Here is a 20,507-nt window from a genome sequence, read left to right as displayed (position 1 = left end):
GAAGTTCCCATGCCCAATATGCAAGGAAGGTGTGAGGTTCATTTGGTTGTAGAAGGGTGGCAAGTATTCGTCGTTCGACAGACATCATCAATTCCTACCTCTTGACCATCCATTCAGACAAGACATCAAGAACTTTATGAAAGGTGTCAAAGTGACAAACCCTGCACCGTGGATGATGACTGGTGCCGAGGTTCATGCTCAGATAGATGCTCTCGTGCCTAATGAAGGTGGTTTTGTGGGATATGGTGAGCAACATATGTGGACTCATATCTCGGGCATGACGAGGCTCCCCTATTTCGATGACCTTCTTCTGCCACATAACATTGATGTAATGCACACTGAAAAGAATGTTGTCGAGGCATTTTGGGCAACACTCATGGACACTGAAAAGTCTAAGGACAGCCCTAAGGCTAGAGTGGACCTAGCAACATTGTGCGATAGACCAAATCAAGAGATGCAGCCTCCTAGTCGTGGCAAGACCTGGAGAAGGCCTAAGGCTGATTTTGTCTTGAAAAAGGACCAAAGGAGGGAAGTACTTGAATGGATCAAGACGCTAATGTTCTCTGATGGGTATGCAGCGAATCTAAAGAGGGGAGTGAACTTAGGCACTCTACGAGTAAATGGGATGAAGAGCCATGACTACCACATATGGATTGAGCGGCTTCTTCCAGCGATGGTTCAAGGCTATGTCCCGGAGCATGTCTGGCAAGTGCTGGTAGAGTTGAGCTACTTATTCTGCTAGCTTTGTACCAAGGAGCTCTCTCGGACCATCATTGATGACTTGGAAAAAGTGGCACCCATGTTGCTTTGTAAGTTGGAGAAGATCTTTCCACCCGGCTTCTTCTTGCCGATGCAGCATTTGATTGTGCACCTCCCGTATGAGACATACATTCTAGAGGAGGTGTCGAACTTCATAGAGAAATACTACACTGAGAAACTTCCTAGCGTTTATAATCCACCCCCTCGTTACAATACTGGCGAAAATGAATCAAACCTCAGCCTTTTCCAAGGATAACTCGAAAGCGCAAGTGCATCGACCACTAAGCAATTGAAAAATGAAGAGTGGCGTAGTATCATGCTATATGTGTTGACCAACCTTGTCGAGGTGCAACCGTTCATTGGGTAAGTTCTGAATGAACTTGTTTCATTTCACCATATGTCCTTGTTTCTTCGTCCAACCCCCTTGTTTCTCGTTGGTACAGGGAATTTCTTCATCAATCCTAGCATGGATCAAGGCAACCTACCCCGCAAGAAAATGATACCCTTCTTTCATGGGGTGCGGGACCAGGGAGCCTCGATTTCATTTGTCGGTTCAAATAGAAAGCCCAAACTAACGCGTCTATAAGTGACGAGCTAAGACAGGTTGCAAACGGCTGTGCCGTTAGGGTCAAGTCATTTACCGATTATGACATGAATGGATATCATTTTCACACAGCAAGCTACGAGCAGAGTCAGTCCAATCGAAAAACCACAAACAACGGAGTTGTTACGTCCGGCACTGATGGACTCGACTATTATGGAAGAATTAAAGAAATCTACGAACTATCATTCTATGTTTCCAAACCTCTTACTCCTATCATATTCAAATGCCATTGGTTTCATCCTAGAGTAACAAGATGGACCCCTAAGCTTGGGCTAGTCGAGATTCGACAGGATTCCGTCTATCCAGGAAAAGATGTCTATATTGTGGCTCAACAGGCCGTCCAGGTTTATTATACGTCATACGCGTGCAAAGACACCGAGCATATTAAAGGTTGGTCTATTGTGCACAAGGTATCGCCACATGGTAAACTACCTGTCCCAAATGATGAAGATTACAACTTCAACCCAAACACATATGATGGAGAGTTCTATCAAGAAGAGGGACTACAAGGAAGGTTTGACATAGACTTAACCGAAAAGATAGGAATGGAAGTAGACAATGAAAGAGATGATGACGAGGACGCTGGAGATGAGGTGCGAAATCTGAAGGACATACAAATGCTTGAGCGATTACGTTTAGGCAATGACAATGAAGACAACATTCCTCCTTTGGATAGTGTTGATGAGTTGGACAATGTTGATAGTGATGATGAGACCTATGATCCAGCTAATCTCAATCATGAAGATTATTTCTAATACATGTAATACTATGTTTTTTGTAATTATGTTTTGTTCATTTTTGCAAATATTTCTAAGACATGTATTACTATGTTTTTTGTAATTATGTTTTGTTCATTTTTTCACCTATTTCTAATTACATCTTGTTTTTCTTTTTTGTTGCAGGTGATTGAACAAAGATGGCGGGTGACAGTCATTGGTCCGTGAACTCGATATACCAAAGACCATGCCGGCTGCAGGAGGAGGCGGAGGGGGCGGTGGAGGGATCAAACAGGAGGAGGAGGACTGCCAGATGCAGGAGGGGGCTGTCTCCTCCCACGCCGCATGAGGAGGAGCCAGAGGAGGAGGTGGCGCCGGTGGATGAGTCAGATGATGAGCTGGTTCGACAGACGGACAAGGAGGAGGGGCCGCACGAGGACGACGAGTTGGAGGCGGCAGGCACGGGTTCCGCTTCCTCCGACTCCTCTTGAGTGTCTACTTGCGAGGTCCCACGAGCCTTCCACATGTTCCGCTTCCTCACCAACGCCCAGTGATTCGCCCCGAAGGGCAAAAGTAAGTAACTTTATATGTTATCACCACTACTTCATATGATATGATGAAAAAAACTAATAATGTTTCTTAATCACTTGTGCAGGAACTGGGTGGTTGTGTTGGGTGGTAACGCACGGCTAGTCAACGGCATCCTGGGTCTTCTGTGCAGGCAACACTTCCCCGGCATTGTCACGTATGCATCGAAGACGGAGCCGGCCTACTCGTTTGACCACTACACCGTCGCCACCGATGCGGAGTACCCCAACAAGGCGGCGCGGGTGAAGGCAGAGCTTTGGGTAAGTCTCCCTCGCACAACATTGCTCAATACGTCGTATTCATTGAACTTTTCTTGAAATAATGAATGGATACATCGCTTTTGTATGCAGACTTATTATAGATGCGAGGAGGGATTTGAGGCCAGGGCAGAGCAGGTGACTACCAAAGCCTGTAAAAAACTCGTCTCCGACATGCATCACGAGGTGCGCATCTAGGCCATCGTAACCTACTACAGGGTCGAAGCTTGGAGAGAGGAAAACTAAGAAAGACGCAAGAGAGATGCAGCTGACCCGGGAGCAGTACCTTGAGGTAAATGAAGAACATCAATATTGATTCGTTTTGAGATTAAGTTGGTTTAATTTGATCTTCTTATATGTCCAATACTTGATGACGTGTAGATGATTCCCTGGTGGTGCCAAGCGTATCCCGAGTGCTGGGCGATGATGGTGGACAGGTGGTTCACGGAGGAGTACCTCAAGATGCACAGGGATGCCTAGGACCGTCGTTTGCAGATGCAAGGTCCAGGCACACCATCAAGGCAGCCGCAGCCTCGCTGGATACAAACAAGCATGGGTACGCGAATTCATTTATCTATTGTGACGCTCAGTTCTGCCTGATTTCTAATCATCGTGCTGTCTTTCTCCCAGTCGGCGTCACATAGTGGCTAGGCTTGCTCGGACTTCCAGGCATGGTGTATGGCCCATAAGGGCAAGGCGACGTCGACGTCTCCTTCAACCTGGAGGACCCGCCCGAGGCATACACGAACCCGAGCGTCCACTCCCGCATCAGTGAGTACACTGAGGTGGCGAGGTCGCTCCATGGGTCAGACCACGATCCGAGCACCCAGGACTTTGATGGAGAGGCCGTCATGAGGGCAGGGGCAAGGCAAGAAGCATGGGCGGTTCTGGCTTGGCAACGGCATCATTGACACGGCCTCTACTCCCTCTTTGTCCCAGATCCAAGCACGGAGCATGAGCGAGAGCCCGGCCATTCGCACACGGCCGACCGCTGCACAGCACCGGGTCGACGCACTCGAGGTTATTCCTGTTTTATTCGTCACACATTGATCTTTATACACCTTAATTAGCTTTGTATTACTGAAACATTGGAGTGAAATATTGCAGGTCCGGCTGGAACAAGAAATGAGGCAACGTCAGGAGCTGGAGGCCGGGCAGCAGAGGATGGCGGCCCAGCTGGAGGCTGAGCGGGCCGAGCGGCAGGCCCAGGCGCAGAGGCTAATGGACATTACGGAGTTTCTACAAGGACTTGGGCAACATGTGGGCTTCTCTCTGCCACCTAGGCTATTGGTTCCATCCTCCGCCTCCGTGTCCTGCAGCTACAGCTACTCCTATGAGTATGAAAGTTTTTTACTTTCGCTTGTGCTTTGCTTGTATGGCCTCTACCTTCCTACATTAGCTATCCAAATAATCTTGTCTCACATGCAATCTTTTCTCCTTTGTGCAGTCTCCATCTGATGGTGGTTCGAATAATCCACCTCATGCACCTCCGAATGATGGAGCTGGGCCTTCACCACAGTCGCCTTGGCCGAGATGAGTGCATGTTGTATTTTTTTTCATTTGTTGTTCACTTTGTGATATACTTGTGATGCACTTGTGGACTTTGATGGACTTGTGTATTTATTTGGATGGACTTGAGCACTTCTGTTATATATGTGATATATATTGTGATGGATGTGATATGTGCGGATGGATGTGTGGATGGATAAGATATATATGTGATGGATGAGATATATATGTGATGAATGAGATATATATGTAATATATGTTTGTATGAATTTATTTGTCATGATGGAATGTAAAAAAAAATTAAAAATTACAGTTTTGGGTCACTTTGCCGAGTGTTGCACTCCGCAAAGGACCTCTTTGTCGAGTGCAATGGTCACAACACTCGACAAAGCTGGAAAAATTGGTGTCCAGACAACCATTTTTCCAGCTTTGCCGAGTGCTGTGACCATGGCACTCGGCAAAGAAATTTAAAAAAAAATTAAACTTTGCCGAGTGCCGGACAGAGGGCACTCGGCAAAGAAATTAAAAAAATCAAACTTTGCCGAGTGCCGGACAGAGGGCACTCGGCAAAGAATTTTTAAAAAAAATCAAACTTTGCCGAGTGCCGGACAGAGGACACTAGGCAAAGGAATTTAAAAAAAAATTCAAACTTTGCCGAGTGCCGGACAGAGGGCACTCGGCAAAGAAATTTTTAAAAAAAATTCAAACTTTGCCGAGTGCCGGGCAGAGGGCACTCGGCAAAGAAATTAAAAAAAATCAAACTTTGCCGAGTGTCGGACAGGGGGCACTCGGCAAAGAAATTTAAAAAAAAATAAAAAATCTTTGCCAAGTGCATGAAGGTTGGCACTCGGCAAAGAAATTTTGTAAAAAAAATAAAAACTCTTTGCCGAGTGCCTGAAGGGTTGGCACTCGGCAAAGAATTTTTTTTTTAAAAAAAAATAAAAAATCTTTGCCGAGTGCCTGTCGGGTTTGCACTCGGCAAAGTGACCGTCAACGGACCGGCGCCGTGACGGCTGCTTTTCTTTGCCGAGTGTCCCCGGGGCACTCGGCAAAGCCTTTGCCAAGTGTTCGATAAAAGACACTCGGCAAAGAGGGTTTTGCCGATTAATTTTTTACCGTGTGTTCTTTGCCGAGTGTCGTACTCGGTAAAGGCTTTGCCGAGTGCAATCTGGCCTTTGCCGAATGCCTCAGGCACTCGGCAAAGAACCTGAATCCAGTAGTGATAGGTCAGCATAGCACAAATCACCAACAGATTAATTAAAGGATCGATCCGAGGAAGTAAGAGGGATTGACACGTCAAAATCAGCATCGGCAAAAAAGAAAGAAGACAACGAAGAATTTGATGGATAGAGACCTGAAGTATTTCTGTGCTCTTCTCAAGTGGAGCGCGCTTGATGAGCGCCGGCTGGTGGTACATGTCGACGCAGTCAATCACGTCGCCGTCGTCACTCTGTGCCATTATTTGCATGATCAGCAAAACAAACATGTGTACGTACGTGTCACTCGTTGGTATATATAGCATGTACGTACACAAGTGTATATACCTGGATGGTCCTGTGAACCGGCGCCGCGCGAGCTCCAATCACCATCGCTACCATTAGGACTACGATAGCTTTGACCACGCACATCAAATCCATAATGCTAGTCTAATCCACGCAAGATTATTATATCCTGTATAATGTGCATACTCGTTTGTATATATAGCTGTAAGAACCATTAAAAAGGAAAGAAAGTTATCATATACCAACTCATCGCGCTCACATTAATTTTATCCACTTTATGGTCCAAGTTTTAATCCTTCCCTACTTTACACTTTGAATATATGCCTGCCTAGATACTCCGTATATGTCTAGGTTCATGTTTAATGTTGACTCATAACATCCATTCGACTATTTCGCCGTTTTAGGCCACGTACAACGCACCTTCCCGAGCTGGAGACAGCATCACCGTCGTAGCACACGCGCGCTAAATTACATCCCGCACTTTCCCTTGAGTCACGCCCCCTTCAGTCGCGCGGAAATTAAATGGCGCTGGATGACACGCATCTCTGTTGGTCGCAGCATGACGCGGCGGCAAGATCGATCCCCGTTGGTCGTGGCAACGGCGGGCCAGCCGCGGCGGCAGTAGCGGCGGTGCGGCATGCAGCACTGGACCGGGCTTCCTCCATGGTGGATCTTGCTTGGCCGATTCGCCCCCAATCATTGCACACGAGGTCTGATTCGTTATCTGCTAGTGCTGCTGCTGCTCGATGGGTTAACCTCGATTCTTTTTAGTGATAGCAGGTCCATCAGAGTTTCTACCTGCCGTTGAATTGATGGTTTCTGCAAGACTGGTTCCTTGAATAAGGCTGTGCAGTTGATGAATGAAATGGTTGATAAGAAGTGTATGTTTCTTGACAAAGTTGTGTACACATCTCTTATATATTGATGGTTGCAGATGCATTCCTCCTAGCTGATCAAGGAAACTAGTCATATGTCATGTCTGAATTAATGGCACTGGTTGCACTTGGTTGCAAATGCAAACTAGTCACGCTATATCGATCAATTTCAGACTTGCTGATTATATGTCATATTGTTCTGAATGCATCACCTTGATTGCCATGTTTTTTCACTGCTTCATATATGGCATGTGTGAACTTGTATGTAGAAGAGTTAGCTGTGAGAAATTAGCTACCAAGTAGTTTACCTTTGCTAGCTAGAGACCTGTGAGAAATCAAGTTTGCCGCCCACAGTTTTTTCTTTAGAGGAGAGATGACCACTATTTTTTTTTGTTACTGGTTCTTTGTACTATTTGACTTTGCTTAAAGTATGAACAAATGTGCTATTTAAATTATATTATATTTGGGCTTATAAAAAGTTCAGTTATATGTGCAGCTAGAGAATTTTGACTTTTCATTGTGGAGCTTTTCCTCTACTGATTGGTTGCACCCTTTTCTATACTGCGTGTAGCTCCTTTGCATTGTGGAGTAAGAAGACTGCCTTGTTTTCAGATTGATAGATGCAAATGTTCGGATGTGCCGATGACAACTACATCTGCCAGATCCTATCCTTTTTTTTAAGGAAAGGGGGTCATATTAAAACTTGGCACAGTCCATCTCCAAATTACACATGAAAAAATCTAAAATAAAAAATACATAATATTTTATTCAGATTCTTCCATCATCTTTTTCTCCAATGCCTTTTCTCGAACGCTAGAGCCAAAGTGCATTTCTTATGCTAAATCCAATGGCCAACCCCAAAAAATTAGACATGCCGCAAGATCCAACGATTCGAAAGCAGCCCAAAACCCATCTGAACCGATCAAAGAATATCGACAGTTGCATCGTCAGGTACAACATAGGATGCGGATACATCACCTCCAAACCTTAATTTCCTCTCCGTGACCATCGACGAACAGATCGATGACCTAGAGTAGTTGTCCATGTTGGGAGCACCCGGAAGCACCCCTCCCCTGGAAGATAAAGGCCACAAATTGGCCGTCTGCTGATGAAATCTATGCCTGCAACAACGATTTTGACGTGGCAATCACCGAAGTCATAACAGGACTCACGATCCTGACAAAAAATCATCTGATTTCGTTGGAAAATTTATTTGACTAAACCCTAAACAACTAGATATGAAACTGCATGAAAAGAATGGGTCCCCTCCCCTTCTTATCCCCGGAAGATGACCGAGAGGAAGGAGGAGAGGGGCCCTAGGCGCGGCGGTGGCAGTGGTGGTAGCGAGGGAAGAGTTGCGGCATGTGACGTCTCGATGGCGGCGGCGGATTCATTCAGGACCTGCCAGATCCTATCTTTAAACGTTTGAGTGATGAAATACGATAAAAGAATATGTAGTACAAAATTTTTTTATGTGTCAATCATCCACCCACATATGCAAGATATGTCAAAACACCTACCATTCACTATTTGTATAAAAAAAGAAGCAACAAAATAACATAAATCCCCCACCCTTTCCATGGTTGATCATGAATGTACACATCCATTAAATGGTCCGTAGACACTCAAATAGACTATCCGCGAGGACCGAGCGATAGCGCAGTTGGTCTGGCTTCCAGGTGTGAAGAGACCGCTCGCGGGTTCAATTCCACTTGGAATCAACTTGCTTGCCTCACCGGGGTTTTTCCCCATTAATTAATTTGTAGGTCCGGCTGCTGCCTCACACGTGGATGTGCCATAATGGTCAGTGTGACGTGTCCGTCACGTGTGAAGTCTGGTTGACTTTGGATATCTCTCAGCCATGTGCAGCCTCTTCGTATAGGTGTAGGTCTAGCGTGCACACTAGGGTAGGTGGGTGTGTGTGAGTTTGTGTGCGTGTGGTGGTGTGAGTTGGTGTGTACGTTTAGATACTACAACTTGTACTTAAAGAGTTGAGGAATAAAAAAATCACTACTACAATAAACATTTGTAGGGGCGGTTGTAGATCATTTGTAGAGACGGCTCGGTCAGCCGCCCCTACCATACCTTCTCCACAAATCATGCATTTGTAGAGGCGGCTGTATGGGCGGCCCCTACAAATCGATTTGTAGGGCCGGCTGTAGTACCCGCCGCCTCTATAATATCTATTTGTAGGGGGCGATTAAATCTAGAACCGCCCCTACAGCACATTTTTCCACAAAAAAATCAAATTTATAATTTAAATTCGACCAAAACACACACACACACACACACACACACATATATATATATATATATATATATATATATATATATATATATATATATATATATATATATATATATATATATATATATATGGAGAGTATACTCTATAGCTAGCTATAAAATAGCTTATTCTATAGCCAGGCCAAACCGACCGCACCAACCTAGCCAAATCCAGCCATCGTGCTTATGCGCTGGATGCAGGGGCGGATCCAATGGTGGGGCGGGGGGGGGGGGGGGGGGCTCGAGCCCCCTACCCATACCGGTGCAGTAGAACCCCTGTGGAGCCCACATGAATTTTTAGGCAAAATTCTATAGTGTAAGGACGCTAGGACTTAAGATCAAGCATCAGTGTTGTTCAGCCCCCCTAAAATATTTCAAGGATCCGTCGCTGTCTGGATGTAGCAGCAACAGCGCTAATCAATTACTACAATTTATGAGCCGGTCATCGGGGCATTAATTCACGGCATTAGAGTCAGATCACCGGAAGATGCTTAGAGCAAGCCTAATAATACAGCCGGCTTGCTGGCTGTAAGGTTTTTTTTAGCTTTCTCTTAGCCCACTTGTATAGTAGTTAGCTCTTTACAGTTAATACATGACTCACTTGTCTCTCTCACAGACTTTCTTGGTTCTTGTGCCCAAACCGGCTGTAAGCTTACAGCCTGTTTCTCCTCTCTTTCCTCCACCTCAGCATTTAGTCGGCTTACGGCCTGCTATTATACTTGCTCTTACATGCTTCGAAACTGCAGACGTCAGCGTTACGTTCTACAAGGCTTGCATGTCGTAACTACTAGGCCTACGTGCATTGCATGTCGTACTCACATGCAAGCATGGTAACATGAGAACCGAAGTTGTACGTACATGCATGCAACTATAGTAATCATGCATTATTTACCACAATGATAATGTGAGTTACCATAATTTGGTGGCACACTATTTCAACGAAACGTTTACTAAAACTGTATCAGATTAGTTTTACCATGATTGAGTAGTTACGATAATCCGTATGATTCGCAATACCATAATCCTGTTATTTTAAAATGATTTACTAGAATATGCCTCGGATTAGAAGTGACGATAATGTGGCTAGTGATTTACCAAAAAGCGAGCAATATTAACGAGCAAATGAAGTAACAAAAAACGTAACTGGACAATAATGCTTTACGATAATCCACATTATCATTTACCATAGTAATGGCACATGCGGTTTACTACACGGAGAATGATTAACGGTAATCCGTATCGACGACACCTTCTACTCCGGTGCCGGCGCAACGCCAGGGAGAAGAATGGTGGGTGATCGGCAGCCGGAACGTCGACCGCGGTCAGCAAAGACGGGCCCACCGGCGGCGGCGACTCCCTCGGCTCCTCTGGGAGGTTCGCGCGCGCGCAGGGGAGCATGAACCTGTCGGCGACGTATGACAGCAGGACGAACGACGTGGAGAGCTCGGTGGTGGCCAGAGACGACCTGTGGCGTGCGGAGGCGTCGCACAGCAGCAACAACAAGGAGCGTCACATAGCAGCTCGATGGCAGCAAGGGCATGGAGCGTCGCACAACAGCATGGAGACAGCAGCAACAGCATGGAGCGTTGCACAGCAGTTCGGTGGCGACAACACCATGGATCATGGCCAGGGACGACGCGCTCCGTGTAGGCCGGGCCATGGTGCCACCGAGGTGCGCCATCCACCGAGGAAGTGAGCGCTGCCGCCGTTGGAGGAGACATATATACGCGCGCGGGCTGGGCCGCCGCCGCCGAGGTGTGCCATCCGCGTAGACCAGGCCGCACCGCCGCCGAGCCTTGCCTAACGGATCCCCGTGGCAAATCGGCGTCGGGAGCAAGGTGACACTGCCGAAGGGCCAATCTGGATTCTCTGACTTTCTTCAGAAAAGTCACAAGTGACTTTCTCTATGCCTGATGCCGTCCATTTGCGATCCAACGGTGGTTGCGCATCTCAGCTCTCCCACTCCCAGCCTGCCCAGCCCAAACGTTGAGACCAGCCCAAGTAAGGCCCACATCGTGGCGAGTTGTGAACTGGGTGATGATCGGCGTCTCATTTTGCTCATCCTTCCTGTGATACTAATGGCGCAACCCATCGAGTAAGTTATGCTTACATTCGATTTTTCCCCCTCTGTTTACTTCCAGATTGTAGCAATGACCATGTATTTGTTTCACACAGAGAGAATGCAACTCCAATTTGGGTACCTTGTATTGGTCAGATTTTCAGAAACTTGGATGATGCTTGGTCATTTTGGGTAGATTATGGGGGTCATGCAGGTTTTGAGGTCAGAAAACGGTACGCAAATGAAAGCAAATGTGATAAAAGGGTAACTTCGTGTAGATATGTGTGTGCCAAGGAAGGTTGTCGAGCACGAGATAGGAGAGATCATGTCACAAAAAATCCTCGAGCTGAAACAAGAACATGTTGTCCAGTTCGTATGGGTATTACATTGGATCGAGTGACAGGGAATTATGAAGTGTTTGATCTGATTCTTGAACACAATCATGTGCTCCACTTGCCTCAAACCTTCCATTTGATGACATCGCAGAGAAAAATTTCAGAAGTGCAAGCTTTTGAAATTGAGACAGCTGATGATTCTGGAATTTGGCCAAAAGCTGCACATGAGTTGGCTAGTCGCCAAGTTGGAGGACGAATGAATCTTAGCTATACTTGTCGTGATCACAAAAAATACTTGCAGGGTAGGCGCCAAAGGGAGTTGGCATATGGTCAGGTAGGAAGCATGTTAAAGTATTTCCAAGACAAGATGTCTGAGAACCCTTCTTTCCACTATGCTATGCAATTGGACGCGGAAGAACACATAACCAATATATTTTGGGCAGATGCTAAGATGTTAGTTGATTATGCTCATTTTGGTGATGTGGTGACATTCGACACTACTTTTGGCACAAACAAAGAATACATGCCTTTCGGTGTATTTGTTGGCTTCAATCAATTTAGGGAGATTGTCATTTTTGGAGCTGCCCTTCTATTTGATGAAACATGTGCCTCTTTTACATGGCTATTTAAGGCATTTCTAACCGCACACAATGAAAAACAACCTAGAACTATATTTACTGACCAAGATACAGCAATGGGAAATGCTATCCAAGTTGTATTCACAGAAGCATGGCATGGATTGTGCACCTATCACATAATGCAAAATGCTGTCAAGCACTTGTGTAATAAAAAAAGGAAGAGGATGAAGAATCTCATATTCTTTCAGATTTTAGTTTTTGCATGTATAACATTGAGGACAAGTCGGCCTTCGAAGAAGCATTTAACATTATGAGAAATAAGGTGGAGAAGAAGAAGGCATCTTGGCTCGATAGCATCTGCAAGTTAAAGGAAAAATGGGCCGAATGTCACATGAGGGAGGTTTTCACATTGGGAATGAGAAGCACACAATTAAGTGAGAGTTTCAACAGTGATTTAAAAGACCATCTGAAATCAGATTTTGACATCATTCGATTCCTAAAGCATTTTGAGAGGGCAGTGCAAGGAAAAAGAAATAAGGAATTAGAAGAAGATTTTGAAGCCAGAAAAAACTACCTAGATTAAGAATGAGGACACCTATGTTAGTGCAAGCTAGCAAACTTTACACTCCCCCAATATTTGAAGCATTCCAGGCTAAATATGAAAGATCCATGGCTGTGTGTGCTAGAAAATTGAAAGAAAATAACACATATGCTGTAGCAATTGTGAGGTCTGATGGTGATTTAAGTTTTGAAATAGAACGTGTAGTTGTTGGTGATCCCTCAGAGCAAACGGCTTCTTGTAATTGTGGGCAGTTTGCAAGGACCGGTGTATTGTGCAGCCATGCTTTGAAAGTTCTTGACTTGATGAACATCAAGTTCTTGCCTGACCATTATGTGCTGAAGCGTTGGACAAGGGAAGCAAAGTATGGACCTATCCAAGACAACACAGGAAGGAGCATAATTGAAGATCCGAAATTAGATGCTATGCTTCGCTACAAATTTCTTTCTAAAAAGTTCCTGAATTTGGCATATCCAGCTGCAAGCGGTCCAGAATGTTGCATTTTGGTTGACAATGCACTTGATTGCCTTGGTAAACAACTACATGACAAATTCAGTGCATCTACAGGTATCTCGTGTGATACATATAATGTCCAGCCTAACGTTGAACAAGCTGAAGAATTGCTTAGTGCTGCCCGCTTTAAGAAAAAGGAGGTTCAACCAAGAAGTTCAAAGCGGCATAGAAGTTGGCTTGACAAGACACGAAAGTACAAAAAGAAAGTGCCAGATATTTCTAATGTATGTTGCTGAAAACTTGCAATATAGTGTCGTAGTTTATTACTTCTTGCTAAAAAAACAAGACGTATGTTTTATGCAGCATGAAGCGAATGGTGGCGATGTACAAACTCAAGTGTTGGTGGACAATACTCATGAAGCCCAGAATGATGGTGATGCACAAACTCAAGTGTTATTGGACAGTACTCATGAAGCCCAGAATTCCTTTGCATTCACTAGCTTCACAGATTTGATGACGGTACTTCTATTGCTCCTCTTAAATTTTGTAGAGCTAGTGTTATTATTTCTCTTTGCTTTTCTAATTTATCATTTGCCTTTGCAGGGTCCTAGTGAAATTGATGACATGCCGTTCAAGAACTTCTTTTAGGTGTTTAATTTAGTTGCTGCTCTCATATATTAGACATTTTGTTCTTTTGGGATGACAGTTGAGCACCTGTGTGCTAATGGATTGCTTTAATGGATATTATTTTGGTATTTAGCCTCGATAGTTCTCTGGCTAAAGGCAAACATTTATATGCTGTAGTGGTCACCATTGATGGAATTTATTTATTAGAATGGAACCGTTAAAAATATTTTCGTATGCACTAAACTGCCTACGTTTACACTGGTCTGTAAACTGCATGACCTTCCTCGACCACGAAATGGGCCTTATATGGGCTGGTGTGAACGTTTGGGCTGGGCAGGCTGGGAGTGGGAGGCTGAGATGCGCAGCCACCGTTGGCTCGCAAATGGACGACATCAGGCATAGAGAAAGTCACTTGTGACTTTTCTGAAGAAAGTCAGAGAATCCAGATTGCCGAAGGGCACCATCTGCCCGCCGCGGGCTGCGCAACCGCCGGGGCTGCGATCCACGCGGGGCGGGCCACGTCACAGCCGAGGGTCGCCGTGGGCGCGGACGCGAGCCGCATCGCCGCCAGGGGCATCCGCGCGATGGGCTGCGCTGTCGCCCATCCATGAGCAGAAAGGCGCGCCGTCACCACCGTGCAAACTGCAGACATGGTTGGCCTGGAGTCACTGTGGCCATCGCCATCCAGCTGTAACAGGTGAGGCTGCCGCCGCGAAGAGGAAGGTGTCGCTGGCAGGACGCAGCCGCCGCGCCTCCGATATGTTTCTTTTTGCGAGTTTTTCTGTGCCATATGGTTTATGCGGGTGCAAAAGGAAACCAGCGACTAATTAGCAGAATTAATTGCTGGCTTAATTGGATGGGACCAAAGACGCTAGCGCCAAGGGGATTAGCCGGATCCTGTTGGGTGGAGCGCTGGACGCACGGTGATTTTGTAGCTAGCCACGGTATAGTAGCTCTCTCTCTCTCTCTCTCTCTCTCTCTATATATATATATATATATATATATATATATATATATATATATATATATATATATAATTCAAATATGATGATCTTCCATCTTTCTCTATACTGTACGTTGGTGCTTTTGATTTATCCACAAGATCAGGGTAAAATATATTGAACTTGTAGCCTTGAACAATTTTAGGCAGTGGGTTATCATGGTCATAATGAGTCTGGTTGTATTTATTCCATTCATATCCAGTGTCCACCCGATTGAAGTACTTGGGCTTTCTTGGTCGATACTTGTCGTGCCACCAGTACACCTGCGAGCATATTGAACAAGCATATGCCATCAGAAACCAGCTGAGTTCATATGCGGTAGGATGCACCAAAGTTGCTAAATCACGCTTCTTGTGTGTAAAACTTGTTACCACCCATGGTATCGAACTCAAATATGGCATTACCCCTATATTAAACTGTCAAAATATACTCAATTACAATTACATGAGTCAATAGATTATTTGAAAATTTTGGTGTAGCTTAAGGTGTGTTATCTATGGTCCAGATTATAGCAAGATAACCATCGGTCCTTCTGGATCAACACTAAAAAAGTGTCACAGTCACGCCATATCCTAGTTGAATTCTGAGAACTCTCTCGCTAATCCAGTATCAAGGCAGAATATTGGAAAATATAGATATACAACTATCATCATGTTACCATGCTAAAAACGCAATGGGATCAAAGGAAAATCATCCAAACCTGTGAATCAAGGTTCACTTCAGCACCGGCACCAAATACTGCATCTCCTTCCTCCATAGCTCCCATCGTTTTTATGGCCTTCATCTCCATCTCATCAGGCACTCTTGCCTTTGCTTTCATGGCTTCCTGAACTTTCCTTTGATGCTCCAAAACTACAGCTTCACGTTTTCGGTCCTGGAGATGATTAAAACATTAAGTATGAGTTGCCAACATCATTCTAATTATCTAATCAACTCACAAAATAAACCCTAATAACTTGATGTTCTTAAGAAAAATCTTCACCCATTGTGTTTGTATATGAACTCTAGAAAGCCCTCAAATTTAAGTCACCATAAGGAGCATTGCCATCAAAAGTAAGATCTAAATGAATCAATGCCCCCCTCTTAGGGTAAGACATGCAGGAAGGCCTGCAGAAGCTTGAAAGGTTGTCTTCTTAACGAAAAGACATATCAGTAGAACTTTTCGTCCTAATATTGTTAGTTAGCCTCTTTTGTTGCATAATATGGAGTCCAGTTACTAACAATCTGTACTTGACAATTAAACTACTCAGTTAACTGCACTGAAGCAAATAACTAGTACAGTTCCAATCATGTTTCTATTAATACTATTAGAAATAGAAACACAGGACTCTACCAGCTCAGCTTTGTCCTCTTCAGGATCAATTGCATCTTCATCTTCATTGCCATGCATTAGCTGTGGAGAGAAGGATCCATCTTCCTCTTCAAATTGGTTTTCTGTGTGCTGAGGTATAGGCTCAGGCGAATATCGCTTATCATCTACAAATAGAACATACATCGGAAATCACTTCATTATCTTGGAAACATAGTTGATTGAGTAATCAGAAAAGAAGGTAAACCTTCGTCCTCATGCATCTCATCCTCCAGTTTATTATCATCTTCTTTCTCAGATTCCACATCCTGTTCAACAGCACCAGGATGCTCCAGTCGATGTAAATGCTTCCTTAGGATAGAAGCATGGATCTCCCTCAGGCAAGCATTTTTTGTAAGTATAAACTGCAAAATCAAAATTCAGAAGTTCAATGCAATAGCGCAGCTCTAGATTATAAAGGATTACTGTAATAAGCCTTTAAAGAAGTTCAAATCATGCAACTGCACCACAGGTTAGTAGTTTACCAACCAACCAGTGGTGGCAAAGTAGCGCCTTTTGCCTATTACTGAGGTCTAGTCAATAAACCCATGCATCCTTATTTTCAAAAAAAAATGCATCGGTTTACTTTGTATAACGGTATGAATAGATTGGCATTTGCAGACCCACTGGCATACCTTTGTTTCAGGATAGATTCCCAGTATTCAACAACTTTTGCAGTTCCAGAGCGCATTTGGGACTCAATTTGACTTTGCATATCTTCAAGCTCTGTGGAAGTTTTACCATCCAGGAGACTTTTTACATCCCCCTCAATACTTGCATGCAAAAGCACCAACGTGGATATATATACATATGCTAGATGCTACTGATGATCTTCCAATCTAAGCTACTTATGTCAAATAGAGCAATTCCAGTTAGAAAAAATGATAGTGGAAAATGCATCCCTCTATACAGATAAACATATGCTACTCAAGATCTTCCAATCTAAGTTACTTATGTCAAATACAACAATTCCAGTTAGCAAAAATGATAGTGGAAACTGCATACTATGCACGGAGCATTCAGATTCCTCACCCAGCCATCACAAATCTCCAATTAGTAGATTAACCAATCAAGATGCATGAACAAACGCATACCTCTCCACGTCCAGTCAGGGTGAGCCCTCGTTGGCGGGATCTCCAGGGGCGATGCGGAGACGTCCTCTTGTACTGCTGACCAATAGCAGCAGCGCCGGTGGCGAGCTTGGCAGTTAGGGTTGCGGTACCGTCTCCGGATCCAAGCCCGCACGGCCGCCGCCACCTACGGCTTCCTATGAGGTTCCACCACAGTCTCGTGTCCCGAGCCACGCGTTCGCCGCCACCCGCGGCCTCTGCCGCCGGCTCGTGGCCGGAGTCCACACAGCCACCACCGCCACCCGCGGTCTCTGGCCAGATCCACGCGGCCTAGTCTCCTGGATCGGCGCAGACGCTGCCACCACCCGCGGCCTACCTAGTCCGTGCGGTCACCGCCTCCTAGGCCTGGCTATCCGACGTGGCTCCCTCAATCTACGCCGCTGCAGCTCACGGACAGAGGAGCATGGAGGCCGGCGGTGCTAGTGTCAGAGGGAAGAGAGCTCGTGCGGAAGGAGGCCGGGGGCGGCAAGTGCGGGTGCCAAACCATGGAGGGCGGCGGCGCTGGTGTCAGAGGGAGAGAGAGCGCGTGCGGAAGGAGGCCGGGGGCAGCAAGTGCGAGTGCCAAACCCTAGCCAGTGTGCACCCTCTGTTTTATATGCGTGCAAGTACACTGTAGCGCCTCTCGAGTGGGCAGAAAGGCCGGCGTGGCCCAGGCCTAGGTTAGCTGCTCGTAAGTGCATTTTTAGGGGCGGCTGGTGATTCAGCCGCCCCTACAAATAGATACAGCAGTGGCGGCTGGTACACCAGCCGCCCCTACAAATCAGCGTATTTGTAGGGGCGGCTCGTATTACCAGCCACCCCTACTGTGCCATTTGTAGGGGCGGCTGGTCTCTGGGCTCCCGAGCACGCCACTGTAGGGGCCCCTACACAAAATTTATTCCGTTGCTACAAACCATTTTTCACGTAGTGAATAGACTATCCACTGTACAAGTTGTCCATTTAAATGTCTGTGTAAAACTTACAGATAACATTATGTCTGTGGGTTGTACATGTCCTTGCTCGTGCAATCATGTTGTCAACTATCCTTGCACGGTCTACAATTAAACCTAGTATGTAGATTTGTAAGCCCTAAATGTTATTATTTTTAATATTTATGACTAATATAAAAAGTATTCTCTCTATTCTAAATTACAAGATGTTTTAGTTTATCTAAATATATTATTTTTATTGTGTATCTAGATATAGTGTATACCTAAGTGCATAGCAAAACCTACATATCTAGATAAGCCAAAACGTGTTGGTAATTTGAAATTAAATGGAGGGATGCTCTAGTACTCCTCTTTTTTCTAAAAAAATACATGAATCTTCTATCTTTTTTTTAGATAAAGGAATATAATATTCCGACCTCCGACATTCACAAATGAATTAGTACAGTGTTTTACAACATATCCATGGTGCTCAGAACACACTTCACTACACAGTGAAACAAAGTAACATAAAATAAAAGAACGACACTCAAGTCTCTATCTGAAATCGACTTCGCCTTCCAACGTCACGGCCTCCCACAAGCGACTACCTTCTGTGAAGACTACACACAATAAATCTTGCACAAGTTTGAACCTTGAATGCCAAGAGTTGCACAAATCCATACCAGTCGATGTTGCATGAAGATAGACCTCCCAGGTGACGCCTCCAAGGAGGAAAACGACAAGAAAAGCCGACGCAACCCGCCTTCAAGAAGGAAAACAATGCTTGAAGGAGTCACTGTTGTCGAGACCTATAAGATCTTCGACTAGGCTTTCACCAGCATATATCTCCACAACATCCCACCAACTACCCACACATAGAAACAAACAGTTCTCCACCAATACATCAAGAGTCCCGCAACTTGCTTCGAAGCCATGGCAAAGTTACCCTCGAGGCCACTACGCGACGCCTATGCGCTAGCATTGGCTGCCCCAAGAGTGGCTATGGATACATCATTGTCGCTCATGTAGCAACTGTGTTGTAGAGCTGCACGTGTTGCCTCTACAAGCCATAGTGCTAATAACCAGCTCAAAAGCATCTTCATAATCTTAAAGACTATGTATTGGCTTGCAAAAGGCAGAATTAAACTTGTCGGGTTCATAAACCCGGGGTCCCTCGGGGACCGGCTTCCACGCCAGGGCTCGGCCCAGGAGGACGGCCTTTTTTCTTCTAGACCGGTCCGAGAGTCTAAGTTCAACAGACCGGAGCACTCGCTTCAGGCCCTGGCCGCCTTCGGCCCGTCTTTCAGATCGGAGCACTAGCTCAGGCTCAGACCAATTCTGAACGGCCTCTCCGATCGAAGTGCTAGCATCAGGCCCCGGCCGCCTTGGCACGGCCTCCACCCAGAAAGCCTGACCCAAGGACCGCCTCTGACTTTGACCCCGTGTCTTCGACCGGGGTTCATAGAAAACCCTGCCTATCGCTATTCGCCGACTAGCGCGCTAGTACCGACTAGGCCATCCGACCAGGGACGCCCGCCCAGGAAGAACCAGAAGGCGTACTAAGGAAGGAAAGACAGGGCTCGCAAGTCAAACCACGGCACCAGGCACCATACCCTGCAGAACAGTGCCTTACAACCGCCCTAAATAGTATTGTAGGCGTCGGTCAAAATGCCCGTATGGTAAGACCCCCCACGTGCCTCTGGGCATCAATAGTACTGTGGGCGCTGGAATTCACCGTACCAGGCGAACATGGCTTTACCATGCCTCCAGCCGGCGAGACAACATTTTTGTAGGTACCGACGTCCTCCAGTCTAGAAGAAAGCAGCTCAACCTCCCACATGTACCTGACATTCTGCAGTGACATCAACAGTATTGTGGGAGCCCACCATTGTCCCATCCCCATCGACGTGGGCAACAAGGCTTAGAAACGTCCGTGCTCTCTCTCCCTCTCACTTGCAAAGCCACCCCCTTCTTCTATAAAAGGGGATGTGCTCCCTCCAAACAAAAGAGAGTTAACCCAAGTCGACTTCTTCAAGTTCAAGTTTAGGGTTGGACACTTCGTTCATAGCATAGCTCTTGTCGATCTCGGCCCTTCCGACCGGACCGACTAGACACCCCATCTCTCTCTCTCTCTCATTTGTAACTCCACTACAGACTTCGAGCACCTAGGCTCGGGAATAAAGTCACCGACCGACCCACACTGGATGTAGGGCACGTTGCCTGAACCAGTCTAAATCTCGTGTCATTGAGTGCTAGGCCACCTCCGATCACAACGTGCAGCAAAACTACAAATATTTACTAGTTGGTCACTTTCTAAACCGACAGTTGGCGCCGTCCGTGGGGAAGATGCTGTACGTTCAACACTTTTTAGGTAATCGGATGGCCCATTTCTCCGCCACCCCCACCGTGGCGG

At 45.7% G+C, this 20,507-nt stretch overlaps 1 protein-coding gene and 2 pseudogenes across 1 annotated transcript; 2 read left to right on the top strand and 1 right to left on the bottom strand.

The window, feature by feature from the left end:
• LOC136526652 (putative cellulose synthase A catalytic subunit 11 [UDP-forming]) overlaps nucleotides 1-20,507 on the top strand; it is a 65,442-nt pseudogene that overhangs the window by 24,655 nt on the left and 20,280 nt on the right.
• Nucleotides 10,493-13,728, top strand: LOC136528633 (protein FAR1-RELATED SEQUENCE 5-like; annotated as a pseudogene).
• LOC136528631 (splicing factor Cactin-like) lies at nucleotides 14,687-16,747 on the bottom strand. Its single transcript, XM_066521590.1, has 5 exons — nucleotides 16,643-16,747; nucleotides 16,265-16,421; nucleotides 16,042-16,184; nucleotides 15,409-15,582; nucleotides 14,687-14,971 (listed from the first exon to the last, which is right to left on the bottom strand). Exons 1-5 carry the CDS (start codon nucleotides 16,745-16,747, stop codon nucleotides 14,687-14,689), a joined length of 864 nt encoding a protein of 287 aa, XP_066377687.1.

Source organism: Miscanthus floridulus, chromosome 19 (assembly GCF_019320115.1).
Source record: "Miscanthus floridulus cultivar M001 chromosome 19, ASM1932011v1, whole genome shotgun sequence".
NCBI classification, from domain to species: Eukaryota; Viridiplantae; Streptophyta; class Magnoliopsida; order Poales; family Poaceae; genus Miscanthus; species Miscanthus floridulus.
The sequence above is the reverse complement of the archived record's forward strand: the minus strand, read 5'-3'. Positions and strand labels throughout refer to the sequence as shown.

Coding starts and splice junctions, on each gene's coding strand:
- LOC136528631 (XM_066521590.1), bottom strand. CDS start 16,747: ATGCGCTCTGGAACTGCAAAAGTTGTTGAATACTGGGAATCTATCCTG. Junction 16,185..16,264: donor TGAGATGCATGAGGACGAAG/GTTTACCTTCTT, acceptor TTCTATTTGTAG/ATGATAAGCGATATTCGCCT. Junction 14,972..15,408: donor AAGTGAACCTTGATTCACAG/GTTTGGATGATT, acceptor ATATGCTCGCAG/GTGTACTGGTGGCACGACAA.